The sequence below is a fragment of the Periplaneta americana genome, chromosome 2 (assembly GCF_040183065.1).
Source record: "Periplaneta americana isolate PAMFEO1 chromosome 2, P.americana_PAMFEO1_priV1, whole genome shotgun sequence".
NCBI lineage: Eukaryota > Metazoa > Arthropoda > Insecta > Blattodea > Blattidae > Periplaneta > Periplaneta americana.
Window position 1 is genome coordinate 18,341,197 of NC_091118.1, and position 21,277 is coordinate 18,362,473.

Here is a 21,277-nt window from a genome sequence, read left to right on the forward strand (position 1 = left end):
ACTTACAAAATACTCAATAAAGTGTGTAATTAACCGCAGAAGAATACACACAATGTGTTTTTGGTTATTCAGTTGTGTGATATAATCTTACAATGGAAGTAGTTCACAAGCCGAATAAAATAATAACTATATTAACATACTATAAAAATTGTGATTTCGTTAGCATCGTTGATCCATATTTTTTTCTTTTACGAAGGAGGGTTCCGAAGGCTTGCACGTCAGGCTGAGGCGTATTTTGCTTATCACTCCTGTTCTGTGAACGATATTTGTCGCCGAACGGTCGCGCTCTTCTACGAAACAGCACGCTGCACCGTGAACTTAACCCAGGATATGGTAATGGTGATAATAATGTTTGAATAAATGATGACATTGACGGCGAAATGAGACCGAGATCCCACGCCGTAAGTTACCCAGCAACTCTGCTTCAATTGGTTGATGGAAAACCCCACTCAGGTAACCTGTCTCAACCAGGATTTGAACCCGGGCCCACTCGTTTCACGGTCAAACATGGTAATCGTAACATTAGTTGTTAATGCCAAAATGATCTTGAAGCAGATTAAGAAGGCAAGAGACTGTATTATTGTTTGCAATATCAGTTAGCTAGGTACTCTAAGTATTCAGCAAAATGTAAGATTGTTAACACTATTCTTAATCAGCATTCAACGATGAAACAGTAAAGGGGGATTTGAAGGAGTTAGTAAACTGCATAATACAGAGCGTTCGCCTACGGGTGGGGCCAGGAAAGCGGCCTGCCTGAGGTGTCGCTTGCGGGAATCGTCTATCCGTAAGCTTCTGCTTTCTATACTATACTCTGTAGGGTTTTAATTTTAAAAGTTTAGCAGCCTGATGTTTTTGAAACACTAACTTCCTGTGAAACACGTCTTAGAGATTTATTAGGAGAGCGTATAAATGATGCACTGATTTCATCAATTTTTTCTTCCGTCAATACTCTTCGTTTTCGTTTAGGAATTGTAGCATTTATCGACCCTGTTGTCCTTAATTTGTTAACAAGACGTCTAACAGTTTCTCTACCCTGAATTGGAGCACCCGGATATTTCACTTCAAATTGCCTACGCACCCCTCTACATGACTCTATTTTCACATATGCATCATACATAAAAACTCTCCGTTCAAGCGTGAATTTTGCGTTTTGCATTGTTAACAAATTTTACACACACGCTGAATATTTAAGCAACTGTGTCAGAAACTGCACTATACGTGTTAAATACTGCAACATCTGGCTCACAACTGATAACTTGTCGACCTTGATGTCCTTGATTGTCGAACGTGTCTCAACAACTGCGCGCACAAAGCGGCGTATCAGTACATGCCGCTTTCCTGGCCCCACCCGTAGGCGAACGCTCTGTATTTTATACGGCACTGCTCTGCACTTGATGAGATATTATTATTATTATTATTATTATTATTAGTAGTAGTAGTAGTAGTAGTAGTAGTATTGGTAGTAGTAGTAGTAGTAGTGTACTACAGTTTCCGTTGTAAATTAATAAATTATTGATTTAAATGAAAGATGGGCCTACCATGGGAAAATTATATATTCGTAGCATTCTAAAATTGCAGTGTTATTTCCAACCAGACTTTCTGTACATGCAGCCTCTTTGCTCAGTACTTCCTTTCCACTTATGGTATGCATGTAACTTTCAGGGGCGGACGCAGGATTTTTTTTCGGGGAGGAATTTGAGGACATAGTAAAAATGGAGTAATGAGAAATAAGTTTATATACCGGTACTCACAATTTGTTTCCGAGTCACAAACATTTACAAGTTGGCCTGAGTAGTGTAGTCGGTATAGCCTTCTGTGCTCGAAGTTGCGGGTTCTACCCCAACCCAGCTCGATGGCATTTAAGTGTGTTTAAATGCGACAGGCCTCATATCAGTCGATTTACTGGCATGTAAAAGAAGTCCTGAGGGAAAAAATTCCGGCACACTGGCGACGCTGATATAAACTCGGCAATTGCGAGCGTTGTTAAATAAACCATAATTTTTTAATTTTAACATTTGACTGCAGTACAAAAACAATGACAGAATGACATTTACAGAAGAAGGCGACGAGGCTTCTTAGACATTTCATCCAGTACTTCATGAGCTTTTGCTTTTACATTTTTATGTATATACATCAAGGCCAGTGCATTTAATGTCTGCTCCCATCGTGTTCCTCAAGTAAGTCTTCAAATACCGCAATGTTGAGAACGACCGTTCTGGTGTTGCTGTAGTTACAGGCTACGTGCAGAAAAGTTTCAGCGCCTTGCGAGTGCAGGGAAAAATAATTTCATTGCACCTGTTCAAAGATGATATAAAATCAGTAGGTATTAGGTGAAGATTTTTCTGATCAAGGAAATTTCTTCTCTGCATCCTCAATTCATTGAAGAAAGACTCTGGTGATGCATCAACATCATTGGGCCACTGATTTACTATAGCCTCAACAGCAGTTTCTAAATCTTCATCTGATGCTCGCACTATGTTTTTAGGCAGCAAAGTTTGTATGGACTTTAGGATTCCCTTTTGATTTAAAAACCTGTCCTTGAGCTGACTAATGAAATAGTCTAAGAAGAGAATGAAAATTAAAAGCCTAAAATACTCTTCATGACTCTCTGTCTTGAAGTAAGAACGCTGTGTTTGTCTTCCTGCAGTTCTTGGAATTTAACATTTTAGCAAAGAGAATTTACGTGGAAAACCCTCTAATTCCTATGTACATTCACGAATTAAAATTAATTTTATTTTTGTTTCTTGTTTCGTATTTTTCTCAAAATTTCGGGAGAGGATATATCCCCTTAATCCCCCCTTGCATCCGCCCCTGGTAACTTTGGTAACTCAGACCTTAAGCGTAGGATTGGTAATGGATGTGTTCCTAGTTCGAAAGTAGTCTAATTGGTCTTATGGTTTTAAATCCGATTGTTGTTTTTTAAGTTGATAACACAATTCTGCATGGTTATCTATAGGCTCCGTATTTCAGCTACCTAAAGATGAAGTTATACACACAGGTGATGCAACGGATAAGGATATAAACAAACAGGTCGTCGCTGCGTGTTCGTGGAGTACAGTCAATTCCCGACATTCTGAAGCTATACTAGTAAACACATGCTTGAGCCGTGTTGCAGTGAATAGTAATGTGCATTCGTAAGTTACGGAACTTCAACGAATGCGGATGTCACTTGAAATGATTTTATACTGCAAGAAATTCCTCAAATAGCACATGATGTTATTGGTGCATGATGTAGTACAAGATGTTTATATTGTGTTTCATTAGGATATTGCATATGTCGTTCATCACTGAAAACCCACTAATTTTTTATGTAGGCTACTTTTCTAGAAATTCTCTAAAATGTAGATTATTTAATTTATTAATTGGGATGTTGGCACTGAACATCATGGTAGACTACACAAATTTATGCTAAACACCGAGTTAATATCTTCATAATTTTCAGATTTTGATGGTCCTGGTTCTTTTGGATTAAGTTCAACACACTTTCTGTGCCTTTTGGTATTGCAGTGTCTTTCAGTGCATTGTTTTTTTGTCACTTTACGTTAATTTTACACAATTTACATGTAATTTTGTCTATATTGACAGTGAAAATATTAGTTCAAATATCCTCACTATGCCCTTGCAATATTACACGCTTGAGCGTCTTACCTAAAGCATTTTAACTCTGCAATGAACCTTCAATCAGCCACAAAGATGTATTTATTGAACTAATACGATTAGTAAGAACAGTGCTCGATAAGACTACTCACTATGATTGCGTCCCGGTTTTGACTTTCTAGAGGAAGAGGGCAGAGAATGCGTAACTACATTTTGTATACGAACTGCGCTGTGACGTCACATATACTTCGACCGTGGCTTCGAATCAGGCAATTTCATTCCATTTTATAGATAGCTGGAATACGGAGCCTAATTATTTAGATTTTTCCAGTTAAGTTACATAATTATTTGAATTTAAAATATTTTATTATGTTTTAATTAATCTTATTTATTAAGCCCATGTGTTCACCATTTGTTAAATAAAAATTGGAAATAAAGTTTCATTTCTGATTGTTATAGGTGCTCTTTTTCTTGTTTTGTTATCTTTAGGTGATGTCTGACCTTTCATTTGCATAATATTCAATATACCGACGTTGAGGTAATAGTTATAAATATATTTTATTAATATTATGAAATAAGAGATAAAAATAAAGATATTTAAAATAAATTTATAATATAAACTAATCACATTTCGGATAATTTTTTCAGAATTAATTAATTTTGACCCCACCGTGTTTTCTAGTAGCCTCGAAAATCGATATAAAATTTTACTGAATTTCTAATGAACATGAGTGTACACAGAGGCTAATTAAAAACACGCATGGGATTTCCATTCATCCTATCGATATTGACATTCTAGACGGCAGTGGTCAATATTTCCTATATTGTTGCGGGCTGAATATTGTGAATAATTTCCAAAAGTTACGAGTGAAATAAATAATAGTTCATTAACATTTAGACCGGCATTAGACTATAAAAACACTGAAATTCACAAGGTTCTTCTTTTATTTCATTAGATAAATAAAAGAAGCTAAGCAACCAGAAACTTGATACCCTAGAATAATATGAAATTGCTAAATATACAAAAATACATCCACGTCACAGCCACGATGAACACTCAACTCAATTTCAAAACACACACATTTTTCGACACAATCATGAACACACCCCATCACAACAGGAAACCAGAAGATAGCGCGGGACCTCACTAGGCTTTTCAAAATGAAGAATAACACTTCGAAACTAGTCAAGCAAGGCAAATCCTAAATATTAACACAGGAAAGTAATTGGAAATTTAATCAGTAATAAATATTAATTTGTTCCGTACATTTTTTCCATTGTCTGTCTTCTGTTTCCCTACGAGACCCCGTAAAACAATCAGAAATCACATGCAATATTTTTAATGACTCTCTGCGTACATGATGATCAGTTAATCACTCGCAAGCGGATTACCAGCACTGATTAAATTGTATGTCGAATTGTTTATATTCCTATGGAATTTGTTGTAATCTTTAACCAACTACATAAGTCCACTAGCTGTCATATTATCTTTCAAAATAAAAGACAGAGATACCAAACTTCTTCTTTCACTTGTTCACTTCTGACTGTTGCTACAACAACCACTCAATAACGAATTCACTGTTTCTCAAAATTAATACATGAAGCGGGAATTGGTCGTTTGAGTTCGCGTTGCTCAACAGCACTTCCTTCAGAATTAGCAATTTCACAGTGTCCAAGTGCCCTTTAAATGCTGATATTTTCAGGGGAGTGTGTCCATTTTTGTCTGTTATATTAAAGTTTGCACCGCATGATAGTAAGCACTGTACAACCGATAAATGTCCTTCTCTTGCAGCTAAATACAATGCAGTTTCTCCATTTTTGTTTCGTGCATCTATTTTCACATGATGTTCCAACAAATATTCACACACGCATAAATGTCCTTTGCGGGCTGCTAAATGAAGCGCCGTATTGCCTTGGGAGTCAGCAATGGTTAAAAGTGTTTCTACTTCTAATGAAGGTTTTCCAATGCTCAAATGTCTATCAAATACTGCTGCATGCAAAGGAGGGTTATGGTCTTTTTCAGTTATATTAATGCTTTCACCATACCCCAATAAGTATCCAACAATTGGTGAATAATCTTCACGCGGTCTTGCAGGAGATGAAGTTTCTTGATAAGTCTTACGCTTGTTTACTTCGGAGTTACGCTGTAACAAATATTCAACAATTGAAAGATGATCTCGGAATGCCTTTGCACGGAGAAGAGTAGCGTTGTTTAGGTGTACGGACGATGGCAGTACTTCTTTCTCTACAATGTACTCAACAACACCCAAATGTCCTTTAAATGCTGCTATGTGAAGAGGATTATTTCCATATTTATCAGCTATATTGATGTCTGCATGGTGGTTGAGTAAGCACTGAACAATATCCAGATGTCCCTCACGTGCCGCTATATACAATGCAGTCTGTCCTTCTTTGTTGCACATGTTTATTCTTGCGTGATTCTTCAATAAATACTCAACAACAGATAAGCGTCCTTTCATGATCGCCGCATGAAGTGCAGTAAGTCCAGAATGTGAAATTTCATCGATGAATATTCCATATTGAAGAAGTACTTCAATAACCGGCATGTGTCCCATATACGCTGCAGCATGAAGAGGACTCGTTTCTTCTGTAGAACATTGGTATCGAGTGTATTTCTGCTGTAGTAAGTACTCAACGACTTCGCAATGTCCCTTTGCAGCTGCTACGTAGAGTGGAGTATGTCCATTGTTCTCCAGTGAATTGATGGATACTCCTTGTTTTGTCAAATACTGGACAACGGGTAAGTCACCTTCCAATGCTGCTTTGTGGAACAGGGTGTAGCCATTAGCATCAATTTTGTCAGGACTTACTCCTCCTTCTACTAGATTTTGCACAAGAGATAAGTTCCCATGTGAAGGTACACTTTTCAGACTAGTATTGCTAGACATGTGGCCTGCTTTGACATTGTAAGGCAAGAATTGTCTAAACATACTCTTCAACTGGCAAATCCTGCCGTTGCTATCTTTATCTAACACTATATCTACGATTCCAAATTTTTCATTCATAACAGCGATGTGGAGGGCTGTTTGTTTTCTTGGGTTCAGAACAGTGTTTTTCAGATCCAAGCCGTTTCTCCGGAGATATCTGGCTAATTCCTCGTACCCTTCCTCAGCACTTACCAACAAAGCGTTAAGTCCATAATTTGGATCGGTAATATTTTGATCCAGGAGAACCAGTTTGTCTTTCCTTCGTGTTAGCCAGGATTTCTTCAAGTCCTTGCTGTGTTTCAACAGCAAATCTGCTGTGCCCCAAGACTTGTTCCTGTCACAGTAATCCAAGGCATCGTATCTCAAATAATCAGTGATATCCATATCTGCACCGCTCTTCAACAGTTCTTGTGCAATATCTCTGTGATTATAAAACGATGCAAGGTGTAGAGCAGTTCTCCCATATTTGTCTTGTTGGTCGACGAATATTTCTGCCTTTAAAAGTTTTCTTACTTTATTTATGTCGTTAATAAGGACAGCCATATGTAGATCACAATTTTCAGAGATCATATAATTCATCATCCTCAACATGATTTGTAGTTCTGGCTGACACAAATATTTTCTGAGGAATTTTTTGTTTTCCTTGTAGTTATTCATAAGCCACACAGCAAAGAAATACTCCCCAAAGGAATGATGAATAAAACAAGGTTTATTGTTCACAATACCGTTCAGAATTCCTGTATTTAGATTCCCAGTTTCTATTCTTTCAAGTATATCTTCTAATTTCTTCCAGACTTCCTTGGGTCTGATAGTGCTCTTCAGTGGTTCTGGTACCAAAACTGCCAATGAACACGTGGTGTGGATTTCTTGGAATTCAATATTGTGTTTTTCGTATGTTGATTTCATTGCTACGTTAGTTGGATCACTCTTCATCTTTTGTTTGACAAAAATATCAAATTTTGCTTTCATAAATTGTTTGAAAAGTTCAATCAGATTAATCTTTTCTGGAAGGCCTGCATTGTCAGTATCCTTGAAAGCTTTGAGATGATGTTCAAAGCTTTCAGCCATCATTCTAGCTTGAAGAGGAATTCCCATGAACTGTGAATCTCCGTCTAAAAGATTTTCTATGGTCAACTGTAGAAGCTGTTTAGTAAATTCTTTTATTACATCGATATCAATATCTGAATTATTAGCACTCAAGTAATTCTCTAAGTAAGACAGCTGGTCATCCACGGAGAACGGTAACAGTGTGTATGACAAGATACGAAGTTCCTTCTCCAGCAGGTCTTTGACTATAGGGCGGGAAGTTATCCAAATTTGAGAGATTCCAACTTCTGCCATGCTTCTTATCAAAGCACAAACAGTGTTGGTGTAGTTAGGGCTTATTTCATCCACTCCGTCTAGCAGTACCACGATATTGCCCATGTCATCCATAGCGGTCTCTAATAAGAATTTTCCTATCTGTGTATTATTCACGTCTGCAGCAAAACTCAATAGTTCTTTAATAAATTCCATTGACATCTCTTTGTGTATATGTTTGTCTAATATGTGAGTGTAGTCATTCAGAAGAACTGGTATCACCCACTTGGAAGGAAATATACTCTTTATTAGACAGCACAGCTGTGTGACGAGTGTCGATTTGCCCATCCCTGCACCTGCGGTGATGAGAATTACTCTATCAGAAATAGTGATCATCTGATCTTGGTTGTAATAAACTCCTTCTTTACTATCTATATATTCTTGTATCAAGGAAAAGTCGCCCTGTGATCCCTTCCACACGAAATCCTTATCTTTTTGTAGCTCGATCCAATGAACATTCTGATGTCTTTCACATAGAAGACTGAAGTCTTGACTATTACGTATTAATGTAAACTGACAGAAATTTGGGTCAACTTCCCTTTCCGTATCAAGATTGTGATCGTTTTCCTTATAATTCGTCAGAATTCTTCCATAATTGCTTACATTAACAGCAACACACTTACAGCTGTTATCTGAGTCGTGTTCAACAATGCAGACATCTCGTCGAGGCGTCATTCGTGGTACATCTTCTTTAGGAATGCCGCTAACAGCTAAAATGCCAGATAATTCACCTCTGTTTAAAATGCTGCTCTTCACATAAATGTGATGTTTCAAGGTTCTTGGGATCAAATTATCAATTTCGATTCCAAGATTCTTCCCCACTGTTATATCTGTGGTCGTAAGAATTTCTAACGTAACATCTTCATTCATTGAACATTCCCTCTTTTCAGTAAGAAGAGAGTTAAGAGTCACTTCGAAGCCCTGTAAGACAATTTCCTTCAGTCCAATTGTATATTGAGACAATGCATTAAAGTGACTGAATACTGTTTCATCTGTGAGAAAATATCCACGTTTGATGGGTACCTTAGACACTATAATGAGTCTGCTTTCCGGCTGTTTACTATGTGGAATGTTTACATCTTCTTTTACAAATTCCCAGTCCACTACCAGAGTGGTACACCACTTACTGGGCCAAAGAGCCATCACTTCTTCACGTAATCGCAACAATGTCTTCAGTCCTATAACGATGTGAGGTTTCTCCATTGTTTCGCACACCTTCAAGCAAGTCAGCAATGTTGATTTCGTCACAATGTTTATCTCTGGAGTATTCGGAAGTGACAGTAAGTAATATTTTTGAAAATTTACACCCAAATTTTCCATTTTCTTTCTCCTCTCTTTGCTGAGTACATAGATTCTCTTTTGAATAATCTTCTGCCAGAGTGATTCCGCTTCTGTTAGGAAGTAGTTGCCTTTTTTCCACCACTGTAAAATGCCTTCATACAAATCTCGCCAGATGGCTTTAGTGTCGTCGTCATTAGTACGGAAATACTCATGGATCTCTCTTTCTATTATAGCGTCTAAGTCCTCTTCGGTAGGTTGCTCGACAAATAAAGACAACTTCCGAAGAAACTCGCCAAAATCTGCCATCTCATTTAATTCAGTTTGGACTTGTTGTAGTTCTTCTATTCGCAGGACCGAATTCAATGTCTTTGAAAGTTTATTCGACAAAGACATTTTGAAGTGTTTGATTTTGTTTTCTAATTCTTCTTCTGAAACAGTCTTAAAGTCCAAGGAATCTAACAGTTCTTTCAATCTCATTACATCTTCAAAATATTGACAGATGTCTTTATCAACAGTCTCACTGAACGAAAACACAGAACCTATGTCTTTCTTAGGTTCAAGCAGCTTCTGAGCTGTGCAATATGATTCTTTGAGTCTACTAGACAGATTATCGTCCAATTTGGCGTTCGTAAAGATGACGTATTCCGAATCATTGAAGTCCCCACTGAACACTGGATCGTCGCCTTTACAATTCTGATACCGTGCCTTGATTTCAGTGTAAGATTTGCAGTACTTGATAAGTTTGAAGTCTCCCTTACTCCCTTTGACGTCTATTAGATTGCGGATTGTGATGGGCTTCTTGCTTGTCTTATGTTTCAGTTGTACGAAGCACGTCTTCCATTTTTCAGTGTTGTTGGCCTTGTAGACTATGACAACGTCGTCAAAGGCACCAGCGCCTCCCAAGTTCGTGGCGATGAGGAATTGTTTTGTTTGTTGCAAGGCCCTCATAAACAACAAGGCTGAGACTTTGATCTCATATTCTTGTCCGGCTCCATCTGCAAAACCTGACGTCTTTGTGAAACTGAGACGCTGCCTTCCTTCCTGTAAGAATTATTCATCATCGTTGATATAACAGTTTCAGCTTTCACAATTATTAATGAATTAAATACTATTATAGTCACAATCATGCCATGGAAAGAAAGAAAAATTTCACAACCTCGAGCGGGAATCGAACCTGCGACTTCCTGTTCTCCGGTCAGGTGCTCTACCACTGAGCTATCGAGTTTGTTTCACGCCAAATCCTCGAAATTATCCTTTCATACTGGCGACTCTGTTATGGAGTACTGTCCATAGCGTCTGATCTTAGTCAGCACTGCTTATGGGTGGAAAGAAACTTTACAAATGTAATCTTCATCTTACGATGTTTGGATGACGTAAATAACTTGATAGCTCAATGGTAGAGCACCTGACCGGAGAACAGGAAGTCGCAGGTTCGATTCCCGCTCGAGGTTGTGAAATTTTTCTTTCATTCCATGGCATGATTGTGACTATAATAGTATGTAATTCATTAATATGTCACATCAACGGACGTATTTACGTCATCCAAACATCGTAAGATGAAGATTTCACAATTATTATTATTATTATTATTATTATTATTATTATTATTATTATTATTACTATTATTATCTATAATATAATAAACGAATTAAATTAATTATTTATTACATTATGAATGGCCAAATAGGCCTACTCGGTGATAAAGTTGGTACAGTACAAAAGTGAACAAAAGAATTTACTCAAAAAATAAATTCAAAACACAAGAAGAAGAACAACACAAAAAATACAAATAGAAAACAAAACACAAAAATACACGCAAGTACAAAATAAACCTAATGGCAGAATAAGTATAATAATAATAATAATAATAATAATAATAATAATAATAATAATAATAATAAAGCCAGTGATTTAATTCCCAAAAAAAAAATAATTTTAATTTTGTCCTTTAAATGTGCAGAAATTTGATCCGAACTGATGTAGTTTTTCGTTCTACAAAGAAATTTTACATTATTATTATTATTATTATTATTATTATTATTATTATTATTATTATTATTATTATTATTATTATTATTATTATTATTTATGTGCAATAATTACTAGTTCTCTTGTTATAACAACTAAGTTATTTTTCAATCTTTTGTAATTGTTGATGGAGGGCCTTCAAAAACCGCTGCAGGTAGCTGGTTTCAGTCTATTATAGTAGACTATACTATCTAAAATCGAAAACTAGCCTATATCAGCCTCTGTTCCCTACGTTTAATATTGTGATTATGATTTTCCCTTGAGTAATACGTTGACTTTCGAATTCGATTTCCCATGTACCACCACTCTCTATCCCAGTGGTCAGCAGCAAGGAGGAAGGGTAAGGCATGATCTCCCATCCCTTATCCATCACTTTTTCATTCAACGTTAAGCAGTCCTACCTTCCACTTTGCTGTGTATTGCAGCCTACATTTCATACGACGTAATCTATGCCCTTTACAGGCCTTAAATAGTGCACAAAACCTAGATAATAATACAGAGTTAATCAAAAGTCTGGAACAACTTTACTATATGTCTCAGATTGTCTGTTAAGTGAATATAGATGCTCCTGTTTATTATAACACCAATGAATCAACCACTTGCATACTCTACAATAATTGTATCACTCCATAATTTTGAAAGCCTTCATATGGAATGGAATTTTGAAATCTCAAATTTCCAAATTTTAGGCTTAAAATCGCAATTTTTTTTATCTTCTTTTCTATCAAACTTTCAAAATGTTCAAATGCGTTACATAATATATGAATTTGTTTTGCAAAATAATAACCTCTTCGCTATAAAATAATAGGGCTATTTCAAGATACTGATAATGTATATTAATTTATTAGAGTGCTGGAATGACATATCTGCAATAATAATAATAATAATAATAATAATAATAATAATAATAATAATAATAATAATAATAATTGTACTACAACACCATTAGACATAGTACTACTTTAATGTTATGGATGCACATTTTACCGAATGAATGAACGAACGAATAAATAAATAAATATATATATATATAAATATGTAAATAAACAAATAAATAAATAAATACATAAATATATGAAAAAATAAATAAATATATAAGTAAATACATAAATAAATATATGAAAATAAATAAGTAAATAAATATATAAAAATAAATAAATATATAAGTAAATAAACAAATAAATAAATACATAAATAAATATATATATATATGTGTGTGTGAATAAAAATAAGTAAATACATAAATAAATATATAAAAATAAATAAGTAAATAAATATATAAGTAAATAAACAAATAAATAAATACATAAATGAATAAATTAATGAATAAATGAATGAATAAATAAATAAATATACAAAAACTAATAAATAAATAATAGATAAAGAAATAAATAAATATGTAACTAAACAAATAAATACATAAATAAATAAATGATTGAATAAATAAATAATAGCTAAATAAATACATAAATAAATAAATAAATTCATAAATAAATAAATGCATGAATAAATAAATATAAAAAACAAATAAATATATAAAAACAAATAAATGAATTAATAATAGATAAATAAATAAGTAAATAAATAAATATATAAATAAATGAACAAATAAATACATGCATAAATAAATAAATGAATGAATAAATAAAAACAAATGAATAAATGAGTAATAGGTAAATAAATATATATGTAAATAAACAAATAAATAAATACATAAATAAATGTATAAATAAATAAATAAATAAATACATAAATAAATGAATGAATAAATAAATAAATAAATAAATAAATAAATAAATAAATAAATTATAGATACAAATATTGTAATAACATTTGCTTTCACTTGTCACAAAAGTGAAGTAGACAGTACGAAATGGGAATGAATGTAATGTAACACAATGAGAGAAAGGTTGTGGAAACAAGAATCAAGTATGTTTTGCGATATAGCGGATCGGGGTGGAATTAATCATGAGGAGACTTGGTTATTCAAACATTGATTTTTTTCTGAAACTTGGTAACTCTGTTTAAGAAAGTAATATCTTCAAGGTATTTAATTTGCTGTCACGTTTACAAATAACATCACTGTAGTAAATGTAACTACTCACCATGTTACATTGCTTGTTTCACAGAATTTTTTTCAGGAATTCTGGCAACCGTCTTGTCTCAGCCTCTTGTATCGTTTCACTAAAATTGAAGGAAATTGCTGCATACAGAAGGCTTGAAACTTAAATATCTCATATATCTTAATTATAGAAGGCCATGGAATTTACTGTAGTGATGAAACTAGTATCTCATTCAACAAAATAAATTAAATAACTTCTAATGAATTAGAAACTAACAGAAATCAATGTAATTTCTAAAAATAAATGAAAATAATTAGGACATGATAATGTTGCTGTTTGTTATTATATTTGACTGGTAAGATTATGATTAATTTCATTAAATGACTGCCAGAAAGAGTTTCTCAAAGCTTTTATGTCTTTCACAACAATTCAGTTCCTGTAGCATGAGACAAATGAAATTAATGTTTATAATTTAACAATAACTGTGAAAAAAATATCTGCGCTGTAAGAGGGATACACCGGCACGTAAAATGCGGTATCCAGTTTTGCGAATGAAACTACAGTTGTGTTGGTTTGAATGTTTTATTTTTCTTCCGGTTTACAAATGGAGAGTATGGGTCCATGATAACTGTTTATTTAGACCATGTCCCAAAGCTCAATTCTGTAGGTAAAGGTGCCTAATTCCGTGATGCCCCTAATGCCGTGATAAAATTTCAATTGACTGCCATGGAGTTGTGGTCTGATGCCAGGAGATGTGTTCTTTTCAATTCTATTGACTACCCGCCTTTTGAATAGAAGCAGTCGACTGCAGAAGCTTTTGTTCAGTGAAAGGTGGTTGATCAGTAAGTTTTTCTTTCTCTTGTGACCGCTCCTGAAGAAACATTTTATATTTGAGGTAAGAATTAATATAGCATTATAAAATGATATATTACTGTAGATTATAGTCAGCTGAATCAATGTGTATGATTATTTAAACATTGTGAGACAATAACAATGCTACAGGAGCTTTCCCATTTTCGGATTTATTTTCATATTTCTCCTTCCTGGCTCACTCGACCAGTGACGCCAACGCTAAATTGTGAAAATTAATGTCTATGAAAGAAAATAGTTCGTGGAAATAATAATAGAAATAAGTTATAGAAAACATCAATTATAATTATAATATTTAACTTAATTACTGTTGTTGTTAGGAATATAAATAATGAGAAATAATTGTATTATAATTCAATTTATCCAGATTTAATTTTGTATTGAATTTAACTTTCAGTTTATTTTGTTTATAATATATTAATATGTAATATGTATTCCTGTAGTTACACAAGTATTTTCTATGAAATTTGTCACTTAGGCCCTTTTTCTATGATGTAATTTCTTGCTTATTAAAACAATATACCGTGACTTTAAAGTGTTTCTCTAAATACACGTTTCTTTTCTGAGCAATTAATGAGGATTATTTTAGTATCACGGAATTAGGATATGACTCACGGAATTAGGAAATCACTATCACGGAATTTGGTTCCCTGTCACGGGTTTAGGAGCCACTGTATAACAATGAAGAATCATATATTATATACCAAACTTGTGAAACTGTTGACACTGAATGTTGTAAAAATTGTGGCTAAAGGTCCAAATAACGTCAGTTAGGTGTTATTTGAAAATGTTTAGTACAATTTTGGCATAAATATAGACTTTATTAACCTCTTCCCTTACTATATATTTTATCAGTTTTGTGAAAAAAAGTGTCATATTTTTTTATTTTCGTAAAGAGGTCATTTAATATTGCAGAATCACTGTACATCACTCATTTTCTTACATACCTAAAAATCACTATGAAATGGACATGCATTCATACCTGAATTATTATCCCGAGTTATCTCGTGCACCTTGATTCCAGCTCTGGTAGTTGTCCCACTTTGATTTTCTCCTGAACTATTTACCAACTTATGTTTTTTTTTGTGGATTAGTTTATGAGGTACAATACCAGTGCTGTTATCAAGGTGTTAAATGTTGCTTGTCGTGTGATAGACTCGAAAGCAGGGTATTACGCACAGTGGCACGTTGCATTCCGGACAGTAGTATCTGCTCTCCTATATGAGAGCGTTTTGGGAAGAATGGTGTAGCAGTCACTGAATATTTGTACCAGTACCTACATCTGTTCTTCAGGTTTGTGAATAATGTTCTGCAGTATCACTATGCCCAAAAGTACACGTATTTCAGAGTCTGTAGTAGGCCGCCACGAATTATTTTCAGCATTCTGTGAACACTTATCAGCATGCCGAATCGTCTCCTCGAATATAATGTTGATAAGGTTATTATTAAAGAATAATTTTAAAAATAGAGAATTATCGTTATCAGAAACATGTTAAAATTTCAGGGAATGGGGACCTCGGAGGTGCAGAAGAAATGGTGCCAGATGTCTTCTATTCAAACCACTGTCGAAAAGACGCGACATCAACTGATCTGAATTTCTTTGTTGGTCTATAACTTCGTCTTCTGATACCGATGTTTCATTTCCTAATCTTCTACAGGAATATATTCCTGATCAAAAGTTTCGGAATCACTAACTTGATCCATCTTTACACAAAACAGCACAAAAAACACGAAACACAAACAGAAACCGCCAAAACTAACTAGCATCTACTCACTGCTGTGTGTGAATGCTGTATGAGCAGAGAATTCCACTCGCAAGGAAGAAGTACAAAAAACACCACCAGATATCACTAACTTCTGTAGCCATCTAGTGAGGAAAAGGTTAATGAAAGAATGGAAACGTATATATTCGGGATATAATCCTTAGCAGCGAAAATGGGATTCAAACGAGTTAACTCGGGTTAATAAATTCTTGACACAAGTTAGCAACCCGAGTTAACTCGGGTTAATAAATGTTGACACAAGTTAGCAACCCGAGTTAACTCGGGTTAATAAATGTTGACACAAGTTAGCAACCCGAGTTAACTCGGGTTAATAAATGTTGACACAAGTTAGCAACCCGAGTTAACTCGGGTTAATAAATGTTGACACAAGTTAGCAACCCGAGTTAACTCGGGTTAATAAATGTTGACACAAGTTAGCAACCCGAGTTAACTCGGGTTAATAAGTGTTGATACAAGTTAGCAACCCGAGTTAAGTCGGGTTAATAAATGTTGACACAAGTTAGCAACCCGAGTTAACTCGGGTTAATAAATGTTGACACAAGTTAGCAACCCGAGTTAACTCGGGTTAATAAGTGTTGACACAAGTTAGCAACCCGAGTTAACTCGGGTTAATAAGTGTTGACACAAGTTAGCAACCCGAGTTAACTCGGGTTAATAAGTGTTGACACAAGTTAGCAACCCGAGTTAACTCGGGTTAATAAGTGTTGATACAAGTTAGCAACCCGAGTTAAGTCGGGTTAATAAATGTTGACACAAGTTAGCAACCCGAGTTAACTCGGGTTAATAAATGTTGACACAAGTTAGCAACCCGAGTTAACTCGGGTTAATAAGTGTTGATACAAGTTAGCAACCCGAGTTAAGTCGGGTTAATAAATGTTGACACAAGTTAGCAACCCGAGTTAACTCGGGTTAATAAATGTTGACACAAGTTAGCAACCCGAGTTAACTCGGGTTAATAAGTGTTGATACAAGTTAGCAACCCGAGTTAAGTCGGGTTAATAAATGTTGACACAAGTTAGCAACCCGAGTTAACTCGGGTTAATAAATGTTGACACAAGTTAGCAACCCGAGTTAACTCGGGTTAATAAATGTTGACACAAGTTAGCAACCCGAGTTAACTCGGGTTAATAAATGTTGACACAAGTTAGCAACCCGAGTTAACTCGGGTTAATAAATGTTGACACAAGTTAGCAACCCGAGTTAACTCGGGTTAATAAGTGTTGATACAAGTTAGCAACCGGAGTTAACTCGGGTTAATAAATGATGACACAAATAAGCAACCCGAGTTAACTCGGGTTAATAAATGTTGACACAAGTTAGCAACCCGAGTTAACTCGGGTTAATAAATGTTGACACAAGTTAGCAACCCGAGTTAACATCGGGTTAATAAATGTTGACACAAGTTAGCAACCCGAGTTAACTCGGGTTAATAAATGTTGACACAAGTTAGCAACCGGAGTTAACTCGGGTTAATAAATGATGACACAAGTTAGCAACCCGAGTTAACGCGGATTAATCAGGGAAGTGGTTAAATATATCACGGAATTAGGTAACTTTACCCTACAAACAAAAATCTCCGCAACATCTTGTGCGCAGCCGTTCTGCATAATTACTCGGTTATAATAATTAAATAGAATGTTATAATTGTTAACATTTTTTAACTTGACTTCTTTCGAAAATAAAAATATATAATAGTAGGCCTACATGGTCTCACCGTTATGTAGCACAGCGTGTCGCAAATGTTTCTCCTGGCTACACGTCGCCTACAAATTTGTCACAAACATCTTCAAAATCCAGCTTTTCAACACTATTCTTACATGGTATTCGGTTAGTGGTAGGAGAGACGAATGAAGTGCACACCAAAAATGCATCCTTACTCGTTTTAAAAGATCTGTTATTTATTAATTTCAATACCCAATCCACCACGTAACACAACAAATAATAATATTTATTTATTTATTTATTTATTTATTTATTTATTTATTTATTTATTTATTTATTTATTTATTTATTTATTTATTTATTTATTTATTTATTTATTTATTTATTTATTTATTTATTTATTTATTATTAATATTTGTGTGCTGAACAACAGCCAGAGGCCAATTATAGTTCAGCACAATACACAAACAGAAGATACAAAGGTGCAAAAACAAAATAAATAGTATCTTAAATAACAAAAATATACATAAATAAAATTGAGAACAAGAACAGTAAATACTAATAATCAAAACGAAACTATACCTTAAAAGGATCTAAATTGTGCCCATGCAAATTGGCATATTTTATGCATCTATAGACTGGAGAAAGTGATTTTGAATTTCTGTTATATATATATATATATATATTTTTTTGAAATCTTAAACCTTTTGTAGGAATACGAAGTCTGATATTGTTTATGATAGACTCACAATCAATATCACCCCTGATAACTTTGCAAAAAAATTGATAATCAAGATTTTGACGTCTAGAATAAAGGCTACAACAGTTAAAATAATTACAGGTAATCTCATAGTTAAAGTCAGAGGAATTGGGTATAAATCGAAAAGCACATAAGGAAATAAATTTTCTTTGAATATTTTCCAATTTAACCGAATCAGTTGAAGTAATGGAATTCCAGGCTACAGATGCGTATTCAAGTTTAGATCGAACCAAAGTAAAGTATAGAATTAATAGTGACTCTGGAGTAGAAAAAGAATAAGTTATAGACCTTACTAAACCAAGAATTCTTATTGAATGATTATAATAATAATAATAATAATAATAATAATAATAATAATAATAATAATAATAATAATAATAATAATAATAATAATAATAATTATAATAATAATAATGCTAATGATAATAATAATGACAAATTTTTGGGTGGGCTTTGGCCCCATTGGCCCATATAAGTTGGCACCACTGCATGCAACTACAGGGATTCTACGAATCTTCTGCCATCTTTTTTTTTAATTTACCTGTTATTATTTCCATTACTATTAGACTCGTATATCACACAGTTTCATATCTCCACTGTTACAATGACTGCAAGCTATTTTTGTAGTACATGCTCTCTAAAATGTAGTTGTTTTTCAGACTGTTATCAGTCCGAGAAATTGAACTTTAGCGGCCTAGGTCGCTGAAGTCGTCATGGTAACCTTTAATATGCCAACATTCTTTCATAATGTTTATCAGACGGCGATAAGAATATGACAAATGACTGACTATGCCTTTTATACTTATATTTACTTTTACTTTATTTTATATAATTTAAAGAGCTTTTACTAAAAACTATTGTATGCACCACGTACGCAAAACCTTTAGCGTAGGCCTACGCCTAATCCAAAAACACTGATTTGTCCGCTAAAGCCTTATTATGCGTACTTGATACATAAATAGCTATTTAGTTATTTTAAAGTAATAATAAACGTGGCAAACTTACCATTACTGCATCTTGTTGTCTCACATTTTAAATGTCTTGTAGCTTGATTCATTTACGCTGAATATTTCCTCAATATTCGCATTAGTTACATGACCGGAAGAGTTTCCTGTGGTCTCAGACATCCTGCATGTTTATTTTCTTATGAGATATATTGTCTTGTAGCTTTGATATCGCGGAGAATATGTTTTGAAATCAATTTAGATGAGCACTATCAACCAATTTTAATTTAATAGTTATATAATTTAGTTCATAAAACATATGGATATAGGATCAAAGGTTTTGGTAATAAGTATTAATGGCTTAAGTAAACAAATATTTAAGTAAGTTATTCCATATTTCCTTAACAGAAACGTCAATTATAAGAGCCAACATTGGGGGGAGGGGACAAGGCACTTTCTGCTCCCTCGACTTTTAAATCCAGGGGCGTTTCTCCCAAGTAAAACTAATAGTGGGTCCTCGCCCCTCCAATTAATTCCAAGACAGATTCCTCATGTTAAAAAAAATAACTTATTTGAAAGATGAACTTGGACATAAGCCAAATCCATAGAGATGTACAGCTGTCTCAATGAACATGCCTGTGACGCGACTGACAATATCCCCTCCCTTTCTTTCCTCCTGCATTTGAGATCGGTGAATTCCCACACGTAATGCAACGGTGATTTCACTTCTTTGTCTATGATTCATTTGTTTTTCACTTCTGTTTAAATCTATCAGCTATTGCAATCGAACTGTAACCGTCATAGGCCTAAGTATTACTAAGCAGAAATAATAATACGGAATTAACAGTCCAGTTCAGTTAACGTGTATTCGACTGTGTTTTTATCTATAGTCCCGACGCTGTTATTTCCGGCGTGACTCCGCCTCTTTGCTTATGTCTTAGAAAGTGAAGGCTCTATAAAGTCTAGGTAGGTAGTATCCAGTGGCGTAGCATGAAATTTTGAGCAGGGAAAGCTAACTCAAGTTGTCTTTCATGCATTACAAAAATACAGTCTTAAAATAAATAGTAGTCAATTTCAAGTCAGCAGTCGAAGATTGGTTGGAACATCGTAAGTAACACCAATAAGGCATGACCTCAAATGATACGTAGTAAAATATGATTTCACGGTTTACACATATCTCTAAAAAATAGACACGTATACGTATAACATTAGCTCACTCCCTGTCATACTTAGAGGAATCACAATATTAGTATCATTACGTAAGTATGCCTCTGTCTTTTGGTTGTGTCCTTCATTGGCAGTAAGGGAGTCGGTCATTTGTTTTTTAAATCACACTTTTGTTCGTAAGTCAGTCTTGATAACACAATTGTCCTAAAAAATTCAAGTAAATTAGTGTCAGGAACTGTTATTTCGCTCATTATTTATTATATCAGCCACAATGCACACTAACACTTCAACTGAACACAACTCACGAAAAGGGATAACTCGGAAACTACTTATTTTAAATGTTAAAGCTAGCTTCTTGCGAGCCTTGCGACTAGGGTAGTTTGGTTAGAAAGGGATGGAAAATCTGCGGGGTGGATTACACAAAAGAAACCAGTCTGCTTGGAAGCTGGTGTGTGCAGGCTTCTTGTTTACTGCTGCATCACAAATCATCCTGAGCTGCCGCATCACAATATTTAAAGCGCAAATATAAATTCTATTAAAATTAATAAACAATTTTGTCCATAAACTACAGGTTTATTATGAAATTATTATTAACTGGGGAAGCTAAGCTTTTTAGCTTACATTGACGCTACGCCACTGGTAGTATCGTTCGCCATTTTTGTTCTTACGTTGCCGAGCTACCATACGAGGAATCTATTTGCCACACCATTAAACATTATCATGTCGTAGCACCTATGATAATAAATCAAACGCAATGTAATTCAGCAAATAATTGAGCGGAAAATAACGTCTTCGTGTGCTTTGTACGAACGCC

General features: G+C 34.4%; 1 protein-coding gene across 1 annotated transcript; it reads right to left on the bottom strand.

Annotated features, from left to right (window-relative positions):
* Window positions 1-1,412: 1,412 nt before the first annotated feature.
* LOC138714706 (uncharacterized) lies at window positions 1,413-19,929 on the bottom strand. Its single transcript, XM_069846782.1, has 3 exons — window positions 19,358-19,929; window positions 13,319-13,397; window positions 1,413-10,226 (listed from the first exon to the last, which is right to left on the bottom strand). Exons 2-3 carry the CDS (start codon window positions 13,319-13,321, stop codon window positions 5,148-5,150), a joined length of 5,082 nt encoding a protein of 1,693 aa, XP_069702883.1. The 5' UTR covers window positions 13,322-13,397; window positions 19,358-19,929; the 3' UTR covers window positions 1,413-5,147.
* Between the last annotated feature and the right edge of the window lie 1,348 nt (window positions 19,930-21,277).